This window comes from Grammomys surdaster, unplaced genomic scaffold, assembly GCF_004785775.1.
Source record: "Grammomys surdaster isolate TR1022 unplaced genomic scaffold, NIH_TR_1.0 66, whole genome shotgun sequence".
Lineage (NCBI taxonomy): Eukaryota > Metazoa > Chordata > Mammalia > Rodentia > Muridae > Grammomys > Grammomys surdaster.
Window position 1 is genome coordinate 16276814 of NW_021604568.1, and position 15375 is coordinate 16292188.

General features: G+C 48.6%; 1 protein-coding gene across 3 annotated transcripts in view; it reads right to left on the reverse strand.

Annotated features, from left to right (window-relative positions):
• Afap1l2 (actin filament associated protein 1 like 2) overlaps positions 1–15375 on the reverse strand; it is a 95754-nt gene that overhangs the window by 10604 nt on the left and 69775 nt on the right. For all 3 annotated transcript variants that reach the window (XM_028774056.1, XM_028774061.1, XM_028774048.1), the window contains exons 5-10: positions 13846–13936; positions 7077–7276; positions 5039–5218; positions 2157–2246; positions 648–732; positions 69–161 (exon numbers count right to left, since the gene is read on the reverse strand). In XM_028774056.1, the coding sequence (XP_028629889.1) occupies positions 69–161; positions 648–732; positions 2157–2246; positions 5039–5218; positions 7077–7276; positions 13846–13936 (739 nt within the window). The remainder of the gene's footprint in view (positions 1–68; positions 162–647; positions 733–2156; positions 2247–5038; positions 5219–7076; positions 7277–13845; positions 13937–15375) is intronic.

The following is a 15375-nucleotide window of genomic DNA, read 5'->3' on the forward strand; positions in this document are numbered from 1 at the left end:
TTGCTAGGGCTCAACACTCCAACACAGTGAAGAAGCCCATGGTCCCCCGTGGTCGCTTTGGGTCTTACTGGATCTCTCCGGGGGCTCCAGCGAGGTAGATTTCTTTCTGCCCAGGTTCATAAGGTTGCTCAGCTTGAGGCCAGCAGAGCATTTCTTCTTGACTGTCAAGATGAGAGAGAAAGCTGTCAGTGTTGGACACAGTCTACCCACATGCAGACTCACCCCCACCTATACTCATGTGCACTCACGTGTACAGGTGCACCATACATGTCCAGGTGCACATGCACATATGCATACATCTTCCCCCACATGAGGATTGGCAGGCCAAGTCAGCTATTCCCAAAGTCATACACTCACGAGGATACACAGACACCCCAGTGTAGGTGGACACTGGGCGTCTGCATAAACCACATGGCCTCAAAGAACTTTGAAACAGGACTGGAAAAGAGGAGCTCGAAAGATGTTCTCTTCCCCAGCCTGTGGCAAAACTTAACTTTGGTTTGGCCCCCTCTCTCTTTGTTCTACTGGAAGCTATGTTAGAATCAGCTACCCCCTAAACCATTAGGGTTGAGCCAGACAGCCAGGTCTCACAGCCTAGAATAGTCTTGCTCTCTCAATCACAAGGTAGAGGGCCATAGCCTGGTTACCATCTTTGGTCTCTGGGAGCTCGGGGTGGCCATCGACGATGATCCCATACTCCGACGCTGATGTGTACTTCTCAGCTATGTCTGGCTGTGGACAACAAAGAAACAGGGATCACCTTCTGGGAATGGTTACCTGGGGAACGAACACTTCAAGGCAAACAGATGGCTCTTGTGAGCATGCCAGAGACACCCAAGCAAACCTCCACCAGCCAGGGGCAAGGCTACTGGCCAAGCTTTCATTTAGGCTCCCTGGAGCAACTACCATTACTCTCCTTCCTGAGAGTCACATGCCCCGCCCTCAGCGTACCTCCCTACCAGCCTGCCTGCAAGTGCTCCAAATGGCTGTTGGAGCTGATACGACAGTGGGCCCATAGACGACGGAAAGCTGCACCTTCAGGATGGACCCTCAACCTCACCCAGTGGGATGGGAGCTCAATCCCATTCCTGTTGGCAGCTGAACAATGGGCAAGACCCTGAAGACACTACCCTCTTCTCAGTACCCATGGCTGGGCTGAGGGGGTTGCCACGTGGCCTTCAGCCTTCCAGAGAATAAAGGATAACCCCTCCTCCCCCATTCCTTGCTTTCTGTCTTGCCAGTGCTGGGGACACAAGATGAGACACCACGCCCATGTTATTGCTGTGCACATGCCCAGGCTCCAGGCTTCCTGTTTGCTGGCACTTGGGAATTAGGAAGGGTGACCCATGGGTGACTGCACTAACTCCAGTTTCCTTGATTCTTAAAACCAAAGCTCCCCATAGCTCTGAGCCAGGAAATTGGAGATCAGTATCAGTATTGCTCCGCCTGGAGGCTAGGGACTCTGGGGTAAGAGTGCCAGCCTTGCAAAATAAATCTCCAGTGTAAGAATATAGCGTAATTCATTCTATATAAGAATATAGAGTACAATAGCCAAGAAGCAAGAACAGCCCAGCCTAGACTCCATCAACAGATGACTGAAGAAAACATGGCGTGTAAACACAATGGAGTTTTATTCGGCTGCCAAGAGAATGAAACCTCGTCATTTGCAGGAAGATCGGAGATCATCACATGAAGAAAATAGGTCAGACTCATAAAGACAAACACTGCAGGGACCCCTCAGTTTTACACAGATAAAGTAATTTGTATGTGACATGCAGCAGGGGAGCAGGAGAGTGGAGGGGCCAGCAGAATGGTAAGGAACAATACAATGTTTGCAAAACTGATACAATGTATGCAAATGACTTTTGAAACCCATAGCCTAGTGAACTTAGTCCTCTAAAGTTTTGTATATATGAAAAAGATTACAGGGAAAAGTGAGTTTTGTTTCAATAACATTTTCCCCCTAAGCAAGACGACAGTTAGGTTGTGACCCTTCCATCCATTTCCCTGCCAAGCTCACTTCCTGCCTATCCAAGCGTTGTGTGTTTCTTATTAATTGGGCTGCAATACAAGAACGAGGCTTTCAATTTTACACTTTCGATTTTTACCAAGAAGATACAGTATTAGACTCTCCCTCTGGGCAGTGGGAGCCTTACTTTCTGACAGTTTGGGCGCTGGGCATCTGGTGTGTACTGGTTTCCCTCCGAGGCTCCTTCAGAAGGCAGGGCACTCACTTCCTGGATGACCTGGACCAAAGAAGCACTGTGAGTAGAGGCCAGGTCCGTGAATGGCCTTGCTGCCCAGCCTCACAGCAGGGGAGACAGACCCTCAGAACAGAAATGTCTGTTCCCTAGTTCCAGCCTGTAAGTGTTCCAAGGACACAGTCACCCATTTCTATGCTTCCCTGAACCTATAATGTGGGGGTGCCTAGGGGCCTCTACATCAAGGCCCACAGATGACAGAGCCAGCCATCCCTGGGCCACCTTTCTGCCACCATGAGGGCAGGAATGTTGTCCTGTGGTGAGCATACACTTGCTGGGTGCTTGTCTGACTTTCCAGGGCTATGGGCTCACTATGGAGTCTCCACGCCATTTGGAAGCCGGCTTGGATACTGCTTTGATCTGAGGCAAACTCTGCACGCTTGCTGCCCACCGACCACCAGCCATAGGCCATCTCACTTTTTCTAGAAAGGACCTGTTTTACTGGTACTTGGTGCCTAGCCCGAGGACACTCAGGTCAGCGGTGGCCCTGACCTCACTAAGCAGCTATGCAACTCTCTTCTGAGCCCAGAGCCACCTGGAGGATTTCCAGAGGAGGAAAAGAGTGAGGGAAGACAGACATGCATGTGTGTGTGTGTGTGCGTGCGTGTATTTCAAGGGCCTTCCACTTTCAGTCTCTACCTACAACAGTTTGTGCAAGTAACTTTGAAATCAGAGGAGACAAAGAATGACAGGAAGAGTGGCTCTGAGGAAGAGGAAGTAAGGTATTTCTCACTTTCCAGCCTGCCCTCAGCTAGGGACTCAGATGCATGAAGAATATGCAACACTTCGTGGGAGGAAGGAAGCAGGCCCTGGAATCAGAAGCTTTGTGACCTCAGTCTATCCTCAGTCACTGGATCTGTACCTGTGAGGACTCAGTGTGGAGGACCCAGTTCAGGAGAGGTGCCTTCACTCCTGTCCTTATCAGCTTAGACACATGGAGGTCCTGTCTGGGGAGGAAGATGACCAATCCTGCCCTTCTACAGGGGTGGGCAGCTTCTCGGAGCCAGGGCTACCTCTGTACTTATCTGGCCAGGGAGAAAATAGTTCTCTGTGCAGCTTAGACACAGATCTGGTGTCTGCTGACTAGCGTTCTTGTCTTTGAGACTTCCAGCAAGAGTTGTGGTGTCAGGAAGAGAGGATGACGGTCTGGGGAAGGATAGGTAGGTCTGAGCAGACAGAAGAACAGTCCTGGGAACTAGATATAGGATCACTGAGCATGTGCAAATCTCTGCACAAGCACACGCTCATAAGCATGTGTGCATGTGTGCACTCTTGTGAGTACCTGTATGAATGAACTTAGCATGAGGACAGGCAGGGCTGTCAGGAACCAAAAGGGAGGGTCGGCAAGAGGAAGGAGCTCAACCAGCAGCTAGCCCTGGGTCCCAGGAACACTGCAGACCCGGACCAGACCCTTGCATTCCGTGGGCCTCAGTGCTGCCTGAGTGTCCTGTAGTTGGCATGCACTGGGCCAGGGGCTTAGCACTTTGCATGCATTAAAAAAACCAATGTAAGATCACTTCATATATGTGTGTATGAGTGTGTGTATGGCTGTGCATGCATATATACATACATATATCATATATACATACATACACATGCATATTATATACATATGCATGCATAAATATATATAACATATAACATGCATCTACATATATATATACACACACATAATACGCATATGCATGTATCTATACATGCATGATAGGCTTGACTTTTCAGAGTCAAGTAATTGATCAGGAATCCTCCAAACTGCGCATCTGTCTGGACAATGACCCTTTCTGTTCTACATGATAGTCTATAAGCCACCTGAAAAGTCTTCAGAAATGGCTGAGGTACTACTCCGGCCCTCCTAGGAGACTAGCTTGGCCAAACTTTTCAAAACATTTAGTGGTTTCACAGAAACAGCCTATTGGCTTTAATCTGGGGTACTCAGCACATGGGGCGGCCAGTACCTCCCATTTTCAGTCATGTTTTAATGGGTTCCTTCAGGCTCTTTTCTGACAGGCTCACGGTGATGGCTAGGCTTAGCCAGGAGGGGTGGGGTGGCAGAAACAATGCCACAGACAGCTTTCGTAGGTACGATGGCTGACCAGGTGGCAGGAAGGAGGGAGAGGGTGGCTCTGGTTCTCACTGGGATCACCAGGGGCTCTGGAAGGCTTTGAGACCTTGCTGAACTGAGCCTTTCTTGTTTCACTATACTTTCTGGACCTGCTATGCTCGACATCTTTAATTAGGCACCGAGCCCGTCCCCAGGTGCTTCCTTATCACGGCTAGCCTACAATAGCAGAGGTGCTCAGATGCATCTCAAGTGGCAGGGACCAGTACCCTGAAGACTGTCCAAAATCCATATGCAACTCGTTTGCCAGGTCCTCTGTCCTCTGAGCCTTAATCTCCAATCTTATGAAACAGGCTCTCCATCACTGCCCAGGCTATATTATACCCAGGATTAAATCTGCTCAAAGCCCAGAGTCCACGTGGGTATCACAGATGCAGCGAATATCGACTTTATCATGGAGGAATGCAGCAAAGAGATTCCAACTACATACAGCACAGGCCTGGCTTCCAGGAACTCATACCGAGCAGCAGAGTGCGGGTGGTGTCTAGTCCACGACACTGATTGCCAATACCCAGAATGTTAGAATGTTAGAATGAAGGGGTCCTTTCTACCCTCCACCACGTCATCTGACCTTTAGAAGAAGTTGGGAGGCAGATCTCCAGGAGCCCTTCCCTTGAGCACTGGAGTGGCCCCTGACAGTCCGGCCCACCCCACTTACCCGAAGCCACTGCTCAGCTTGGTCCTTGCTCTGCAGGCCCAGCACGATCACGTCGGCGTTCATCGGAGTGATCTTGAGTTTGTGCTCTTTCTTCCGCACTTGTTTCTCCTTGTGCACGACGATGCTGCCCAGCAGGTTCACGTCTAGCTGGGGACTGTGGTCTTTGGACGATTTGTAGCACTGCAAGAGAGAGGATGCTACTTTGTACACGATTCTGCAAAGGAGAGGCTCTTAGACACTGAAATGGCCCCCTCTCCTGTGCGAGCCTGATCTTATCTCTAAGCCATAAGGCTGGATACCCCAAGCAGGCCTGGGCTTTAACCTCAGTCTGTCTGTCTGTCTGTCTGTCTGTCTGTCTCTGTCTGTCTCCCTATCTCTCTCCATCTCTTTCTCTGCCTCTCTTTGTCTCTCTGTCTCTGTCTGTCCCTCTCTCTCTGTCTCTCTGTCTCTCTGTCTCTCTCTCTCTCTCTCTCTCTCTCTCTTTTCTCCTTCAAGCTCTTTGTCCCTGACTTTGCCAGGGATGTTCCAGGACTTGCATCATTTAAATAGTTCTATATTGCTCTGGCCCCTGAGAAGGGGGCTCCTCGAATACACCCATGTGCCACTTAGAGATATTCTGGTCAATGATGGATTGCAGCAATATACAGTGGCTTCCTAAGATTATATATATGCCTTAATGGCATAGTTGTCTTAGTTTGTATCAGAACAAACTATGACACTATGATATCACCTAAAGACACGTTTCTCAGTGCTACCCGACTAAGTGACATAGGACTCTCTGTCCCCTGAAAAAAGAATTCACTTCTCCACAGTAGGACACATTTATTATATTTCTTTACCTCTCTGCATACCTGTGTTTCCCAACAGAATATCCACTGGGTAGGAAAGCCAAGGTATGGTCTATCTTACCAGATAAGAAAACTCAAAGGAAGCGACCATCGTCCTCTATTAGAGAAGATGTGTTACCCTTCGATATCTTGTTGTAAAATGATCAGCAAGGCAAGATGACCCAAAACAACATCTGGACTGAGGTGGACATATTGTGACCAGAGGAAAGATGTTTATAAAGACCTCATGTGGGGCTGGAGAGATGGCTCAGTGGTTAAGAGCACTGACTGCTCTTCCAGAGGTCCTGAGTTCAATTCCCAGCAACCACATGGTGGCTCACAACCATCTGTAATGTGATCTGATGCCCTCTTCTGGTGTGTCTGAAGACAGCTACAGTGTACTCACAATAAAATAAATAAATCTTTAAAAAAAAAATAAAATAAAGACCTCATGTATGAGACTTTAGGTTAGGGCATAAAGCTGTTGATTTTTGCTTTGTTTTTGAGATGAAGTCCTGCTAGGACGCCCAGTCTGGCCTACAGTTCTGTCTTGCCCCATACTCTGGAGCAGCTGACCAACCACACCTAGTTGAAAACTGTGAATTTGAATTTAAAAATGTCAGGAAGTGGGGCTATTGTCAGAGCCCAGTCTCTGGTTCCTCTGCAGGTTTTGACTTAGAATAAATAGGTGGCTCTACGTTTTGTAATTCTTGGGACGATTCCAATAGTTCTCAGCTTGCTCAGACCAAAGCAGCAGCCAGAACTGAGGCTGGAGCTGAGCTGGGGAAGCTACTGGGAATGTAACTCTCAAAAAAAAGAAAGATGCGTGGAGACTATGTGTTGGCACATGTCTGTGATGTCAGCACTGGAGATGTTGAGGCAAGAGGGTGACAAGTTCAAGGCCTGCCTGGGCTAAATGATGAGACCCTCCCTCACCCCGTCCCTGTCTAAAAACAAGCAAGATGCAAGGGATAGGGTGGTGGACAGCCACCTTCCTGCTATGAGAGTTTAATTAAAAACTACTATATCTTCCTAATCCAGACAAAATACATTCATCTACACATGCAAAATTGAACATTATCTTAAGCTAGGGAAATGTTAAACTCTCCTGATAGCATAGGTTCTAACTCCCATACCCCCAATGTCCTATTGGGGAGCAACCCTCATCTCCCACCGCCCCCCATCCCCCTATAGAGAAGATAAGGACTGACCAAGAGCCTGGTGTCCCTGATCACACAGAGCTGCTTGGCCCACTGGCCTAGCCACTTCTTGCGCCACAGGAAGGCACAGATGCGGGCGTCACGCATCAGCTCAATGCTGGCCTCGGGTGAGGGCCACTGGTAGAGGGCCGCCTTGCCTTTGGTGTCCTCGTCGTAGGACTCGTAGGAGCTGCTCAGACCATCTCCATCCTCTGCAAGGAAGATCCACCCAATCAGTGAGGGCTCAGATCATAAACAACACACATCTGCACATAAGCAACATGAAGAAGGCAGCAGGCAGAACAGCTGGAAACCCTAGGCTGCCACCGCCCTGGCCCTCCTATCCTTGAAACAAATGGCTCAATGGCTTTGCACCCCAGCCCTCTTGAAGAAACCTCTCAGATGCTGACTCAGACCACAGACTGCCTTCATCGACTCCACCGATAACCCCAACGCAACCACCCTGCAGATGAGCTTCACCCTTGCCCTGTAGGCCTCTGGCTCCTCAGCTAATGGAAATTCCAGCTTCCAGGCTGGGTTCACATCTGCCCCAGGTCTAGGCGGGGTCTGTCTCTTCAGGGTGGAAAAGGAAAAAAAAAGGCCATAAACCACAGCAGGAAGTGGCTGTTTTCCTTGTTTAGGGTGTGGTAGTGCATAGATTGAAAGTCAGTACTGGGGAAGCAGAGGCAGGTGGATCTCTGTGAGTTCCAGGCCATCTTGGTCTTTATAGTAAGACCCTGTCTCAAAAGGAAAAACAACAGTAACAAAACAATGTCCTGGATCCTGGTAAAACCCTTCTTAACAATTCTATTTGTTCCCCAGGCCCTGGTCCCCTCACCTCCTTGGAACAGCCCTGGGCTCCCCACCTGGGCTCTCCCAGCTTTTCTTCCTACCAGCCAGCGGCAGCTTTACATTCTATCTTAAAGACTCTCCCAGCTCAGCACAGTACAAATTGTGTATGATTTAGTGCACACTTCATTTTCTTCCAAGTCTAGTTCATATCCCTACTGTCCTGCAAGTATAATTCTCTTCTCCAGCCTCACTGCTGTGTTTAAGGCCAACAAAAACTATGTTAAAAAAATCAATCTGTTTTCTACCCATGAATCCATCTGTGTATGCATGCCTGCATCCACTGACCCATGCATCCATCTGTGTGTGCATGCCTGCATCCACTGACCCATGCATCCATCCGTGTGTGCATGCCTGCATCCACTGACCCATGCATGCATCCATGTGTGCATGCATGTGTCCACTGACCCATGCATCCATGGACCCATGCATGTGTCCACTCATGTACCCATTATCAATACATCAATACATTCATCTAGCCATCCTTTATAACATATTATGGGGAAGAAAAAGTGACTCTGGATTCCAATGGCATCCCTATCTAGATCTAGTGACTTTGATATTCTGCCTGAATTCCCAGTGGACAAGGAGCTCCATGTTCCCCTGTTGCTAGACACTTCCCTCTACTCAGAAAATCATGCCCAGTTGCTAATTCCCTAAGCCCTTTGCGTAGTAGTTCCTGATCTGTTCCTGAGACAGATCGAACAATGGTCTCTACCATCCCATGACTCATTTCAAGAGATGAACTTGTGGGCTGTCTGTTTTATCTTTTTAGCTGGGTTCCTGCATATTAGTTAAACAGAGTTGCTGCAGTTAGAATACAGGAAAGTGGAACAGGGCTACTGTGGTTGTTATTTTAGCCATGGTATCAAACAAAATGCATTTACATTGTTTCAATATTGTTAATCGTAATTCTTCAATATTTTCACACAAGGTTTCTTTAAGAGTAGTAAGATACCACTCATCTTCCTGCCTTACCAAATACATGTAAAACAAATGGATACACCATGCTTTTTTTTTTTTTTTTTTTTTGGTTTTTCGAGATAGGGTTTCTCTGTGTAGCCCTGGCTGTCCTGGAACTCACTCTGTAGACCAGGCTTGCCTTGAACTCAGAAACCCACCTGTCTCTGCCTCTCAAGTGCTGGGATTAAAGGCATGTGCCACCATTGCCCGGATGGGATACACCATTCATAATACATATTTGCTATATATCTATTAAATATACAGAGATAGAAAATAGTGACACTTTTCAGAGGAGGACCCTAAGGTCCGGTGTAGCTATAGTTCAGTAAACTCACACAGTCTCTCAGAAAGGGGCCAGGCAGCCTGTTGTTTCTAGAGCCACAAAGCATGCATACTTTCTGATCCAGTAATCCCAGTGGAAGGTTATCCTAGGAAACTAACTTTCAAAAAAAAAGAGGCCAGCAAGATGGCCCACTGGGTAAAGGCATTTGCTTCCAGGCCTGAGGTCTACTTCCACATGTGTTGTGGTATGAACATGTTGCCCTGCCCCCTATGCCTCAAGTAAGCGTAAAAATTAAAAGAAAAGATTGAGCTCTAGCATAACCCACAGAAAACCCTAGGCAAGATCCCAGCACCAAAATAAGCAGGTAACAATTTAACAATAGGAAGAAGGAACATTATTCAAATTAACATAGCCATTGGAGTGTTATTTAGTGGTCAGCAGCAGGGGGCTGGCTAAGTCAATATGATTGTATCTACCTGGAAATATTCTTGTATCCACAATCAATTAAAGCCCTGAAAACTAGTTTGGAACTCAGCCAACTCCCAAAGAGAAGAGGGCAAGGGGAAGGAACAAGAACAGGAGTAAACATGCAGATAGACCACGAGGCACAAAAGAACTCAGGGAGTTGTTCTTTAGGCAGATGGCCAGGCAGGTGCTTAGGCTTGGTTTCCAGAGCCCGCAGTATTATAGCACCTGTAATGAAAAATGAAATGAGGAGAGTGGCCAGTGCGACTGTGGCTCTTCCTTACAGAACAAGAATGAACCTGAGCTGAGAGAGGCTGCAAAGCTAGGTACGAATGCTCTGACTCTGTCCCTAGTGCCCAGTGTGTGCTTCTGACATGGCCCTGCATGTCACCAGTGCCCAGTGCGTGCTTCTGACATGGCCCTGCATGTCCCCAGTGCCCAGTGTGTGCTTCTGAGATGGCCCTACATGTCCCCAGTGCCCAGTGTGTGCTTCTGAGATAGCCCTGAATGTCCTCAGCACCCAGTGTGTGCTTCTGACATGGCCCTGCATGTTTACTGAGGAGCTCTGCTGGTGTGAGGTTGCCAGAAGCTCACTGAGACACAACAGCTAATCCTAACACCAGGGGTAGCTTAGGAATTTTTAGGGCAAATATATTAACTGTTGTTTATATCCTTAAGAAGGATAACAGCCCCTGTGTTGAATTTCCTTTAAAAAATGGATTGCTGGCTTGCAGGCTTGCAGGAGTGTGAAGAGAAGAAGAATGGACCCTGACCCATGTTTTCAGGTCCCACAGACAGGGAAGTATATGACAATGTACATGCAGGAGCAGCCATGGGGACAGGAAGAAGGCAATGGCCTCCCAGGGCATGCACCCATCTTAGAGCAGGTAACAAGCAGAAAACCACTGACACTCCAACTCGGGGACAAGCAGTACCCAAGGTGATCGTGGCGTAAAGGACTCCTTCAGGCAACTGTGCCCATCTGGAGACTCCAGTGGGAAGATATGCTCCATAGTGACCTGTGTGATTGATGTTCAAAGGCATGGACAGAGGAGGGGGGAGAGGGGGAAGGGTAGGGAGGAGAGAGAAGAAGAGGGGAGGATGAAGAGAGACACAGTCATACACAAAGCCCCCAGCTGTGATATGTGGCTACCTACCACTAGAGCAGTGGTTCTCAATCTGTAGGTCGTGACCCCCTTGGAGGGCTGAATGACCCTCTAATAGGGGTCGCCTGAGACCATCAGAAAACAGAAGTTAACACTATGATTTGTAACAGTAGCAAAATTATATTTACGAAGTAGCAACAAAAATAATTTTATTTCGTTGGGGGTCACCATAGCATGAGAAACTGTATTAAAGGGCCGTAGTATCAGGAAGGTCCAGAACTGCTGCACCAGAGGCTACTGCTGTCTCCTCTGAGGCGTGGACTTCTCAGGAGGGGCCAAGGGTGTCATTCGAAAGATCTGATCACATGACCACTAGAAGTGACCACTAGTCCTCACCAGAGAGATAAGGACAGAATGACATGTGTCATGTCTGGGTCGTGCCTTTAAGAAACAGGCAGGCACTTTCTATCCACTCTTTGCAGAGAAGATGCTTAGGCCCTGGAGGGTGACCGAGCCAAAGATCAGAGGTGGCTAAGTATCCAAGTGACACAGGATCAGAAATGCCACGCTGCTATGAGTAGAAACCAATGCCTGAGAGATATGTGTTACAGCAACAGGTCTTCCCCAGCATCAGGATGAAGATATCTTGGGCGGACAGAGGGACAGCCGGTAATGTCTCAAGCATGAGCTTGCAACATGCTCAGTTAAAGAGGAGATCCCACTCAGTGGAACTGTTCTGGGGCATTCCTGATGAAGCAGGACAAAGTCCCAGGGGTTGGCCTTATCTACAAAGCCAGCACAATCCTGTTGGCTACTCAGCTAGAGCAACCCCTATACCTAGTGACCCTTCCTCTCGTTAAGACCAGGTCACCCTGCTCAAGCAGGTGTGGGGACAGCAGGCAGGAAATGAGGGCTATTTGGCTGGCTACCTAGGTAAAGGTCACAAGGATGTCCAAGTTCCCAAGTTGTCCCTAGATCTCGTGATGGCGGGATAGGTGGGCAGCCTTCCTGCCGCCTGCTTCTCTGGCCCACTCCCCCTGGTGAGTCAGAACTGGCACAACTAGAAGTCCTGGGCCAGGTGGTAAGCAGCAGGGTCGCACAGGCAAGAGGCAAACACTAAGGGGCTGGGTGTTTCTGACCACTTGTTTGTGTGAAGTTGAAGAGTCTGCCACTGTGTGTTTAGGAGACAGGTCCTGGCTGGCAGGAGCCACACCCAGGAGAGCGATAGATGGAGGTGCTCTCTAGTGAGTCACCGTTTCTGCCTTCGGGATGCACCCAGACAGCATTGCCACACCCTTGGTTGGCTTGGATCTGAAATCACAGCCCAGCTGTGACTCGCCAGCACCTCATTGGCACCGTGGGCTGACCTGAAGCTCATCTGCCCGCAGTGCCAACCACTGATAATATCCTCGGCCCCAACAAGCCCTCACCTCCCACACAGTTCCTGGGCCTGGAGTTCCGCAGGTAAATAAGGAAGAGAAAAGCCCAAGTCACAGCTCCAGGTCCCAACTCATTCAGAGTCCTGATCTTGAAGAAGTGTACGAGGCCCCACCTGCTTCAGCCGTGTTCGTCCACACCACCCACCGGGCACCCACTCCCACCTCCTTCAACATTTGCAAAGTTCTGTGTGACTGTGACAACAAAACATTCCTCAAAGAGGAGAGGCTGAGGAGATGCTAATCATGATGCTGCTGCTGTTGGGGGACACTTATTGTTGACTTGTCCCCAGTGTGGTGTTACAGAGAGACACTCCGGACCATTGACAGTATTAGAGGCTGGAGGGATGGCTTGGCGGTTAACCGCACTTGCTGATTTTACAGAGGACACAGGTTTGGTTCTGATCACCCACAGGCTTCTCACAGCTACCTGTAACTCTAATTGCAGGGGTTCTGGCACCCTCTTCTGGCCTCCTTGGATACTAGGTACAAACATGTACAGGCAAAACACTCATACCGATAAAAATAAACAGGTTCCTTACTTAAAAAAGAAAGCTCAAGTGGAAAAGTGAGGCCTTGTAAGAGTTTGTTGGTATTGGAGCATCTTCAAAGGGACCAGAGGACCCTAGCCTTCCCAATCCTGCTTTTGCCTGTTAACTTTGAGGTGATCAAGTTGCACATGGCCCTTTACAGTCCGAGTGCAGCCTAGAGCAAGGTGCTTCCCCAGGCTTGAACTAGCGGTCCCAAACCTGTAGCCCTACAGAATCCTTTCACCTCAGAAGTTAGTTGTCTCAGGTACCTCATGATAGTGACGAAAGGCCAGCTTCTGTAAGCTTAGGACCCTGGCCAAGAAGACTGAGCTTCTAGCATCCAGCTCAGCTTATAAAGCCCATTTGCATATATCTGAAACCTAAGCTAGGCCAGTCATGAGCTGATCTGCAAAGAAAGGCTTACAGTCTCACTCAAGGAAGAACCAAAATCGCTGTGCTCTTCAGCCCTTCCATACGTTCCTGAACTCGCCCGGCCCTGCCACAGCGGCCTCTTCTCTGACTAAAGCACCCTTGTGCTCTCTTCCCAGAATTCTGGCTCTGTATTTACCTGCTTGATCTCTTCCCCATAGCTTCCAACATCCTGAGGTCATAGTGTTGGTATCAGAATACCTGCTTGCTTTCCTGCAGTAAGCTGAATCACTGTCCTGTTTTCTGCATTAATAGGCATCGCCAAACATAATCTGACATATTTGTGGTCTGTGCTCTCTCCATTGGCTTCAAGTGTTCTCATCCTGCTGGTGGAAGCTTAGTAACTGAATTCAGAGAAAGAACATGAATGCTTCCCCCAGACTCAGCCTGACATCAACCAGCACACCTCTCCTAGGCCACTGCTTTGTGCTCAGTGCAACAGCAGCCTGTACAACAGGCTGGAACCCTGTGGATACAGGAATCTGTTCCAGTGGGCATCCCCTTCCCTTCCTCACAGGCAGGCAAGGTCTGCACACTTCACGAAGACCAAAGGATGAATGCTGTATGGCCACTTCTCAGTGAGGTCATTTCCTATGTCGTGTCACTTTGCCTGCCTCTGCTTAAGGGCCCAAGGTGAGCCTGTCACCCGATCATGAGTCAGCAGCAGCAGCCTGTGGGCTATAGCAGTTAGACCCTCTGGGCCCAACCCCTCGGACATACCATTCATGGATGTGTCAAATGGCTCAGCCTCTTCATAGTAGCCCTCGGGGGACTCGATCTTTGGAATGGTGGGTTGTTTCCTCTCTGGAATCTGTAGTACAAACAGACAAAGCCAACAGCTTCAGATGGAGTACACTGGGAGCAACTAGGGTTAACCTTTCATGTGGGAAGAGGGAGAACTCCGGGGTTTTATGCTATGTTATGGTCCTCTCAGTGGGGTGTCACGGTTATGAATTTCAGGACAGGTGGAGCTTGACAGTGAGCTGGTTCCACACCTACCCGTCTCAATTCTGAGATTCCCTGGGGTTTTGAATCTGCTTCAACCTTACTAGTTCTGTCTGGTAGCAGGGTCCACTGGTCCATATCTGACATAAAATAAAACAGTTGGGACAAGCAAGGACCAGCTCCTCCACCAAGGATCACCTGTGGGGAGGCCTTCATTGTAAAGAGTCATGCCTTAATCTCCCAGAGAAGGCCTTCTCTCTTCTAGCCCTTCTGTACTCTGGGCACTCACTCAGAACCAAACCAGATTCCTCGAAACTCGGACCACTGTTCTCGCTCCCTGTGGTCCCCAGTAGTGTCTGGGTACACAGGAGATTGAGAACCACAACATCCATCAGAGATCTCACTGTTTCTCACCCAGAAGAATATGGGCTGGGACCCCCATCACAGATGTGTTCTGCCTCCTCTGAGTAGCGTGCAGTGCAAATGCACAGCCTGAGAAGACATGTGACCTTAGATGGTTGGCCCATGTGGTGGTTTGAATAAGGAATGGCTCCCACAGACTCATGGGTTTGCATCCTTGACCCATAGGAAGTGGTACTATAAGGAGGTGTGTCCTTGTTTGAGTGGGTGTGGTCTTGCTGGAGTAGGTGTGGCCTTGCTGGTGTGTTCCCATTGGAGGAAGTATGTCACTGTGGAGGTAGCCTTTGAAATCTCATATATGCTCAAGCTATGCCCAGTGTGTCAGTCTCTTGTTGCCTACAGATCAAGATGTAGAACTCTCAGCTCCTTCAGTACCATGTCTGCCTGCACACCACCATGTTACCAGCCATGACAGTAACGGACTAAACCTCTGAAACTGTGAGCCAGCCCCAATTAAATTTTTCCCTTTATAAGAGTTGCTATTGTCATGGTGTCTCATCACAGCAATAAAACGCAAAGACAACTTGTCTAGGCTGTAGTATAAAAAGCAGAAACATCTTCACTGGAGGATCAAACTGTGCTGGGCAACATGAAGTGTCCAGTAAATGTTCATTTTTACTAGCCTAAAAAAAATAAAGTACAAAGACATCAAAGTCCCACGCATATGTCCTATAATCCCAGACACAGTGACTTATCATCAAACATCAAGGACAGAGATGCTAATGTCTAAGGAAGAAGGACGACTCTGTAAGTCCCAGCATTATAAGGACCACTCTGTAAGTTCCAGCATCATAAGGACTACTGTGTTAAGCACTGGCATCATAAGGACCACTGTGTCAAGCACCAGCATCATAAGGACCACTGTGTTAAGTAAGCACCAGCATC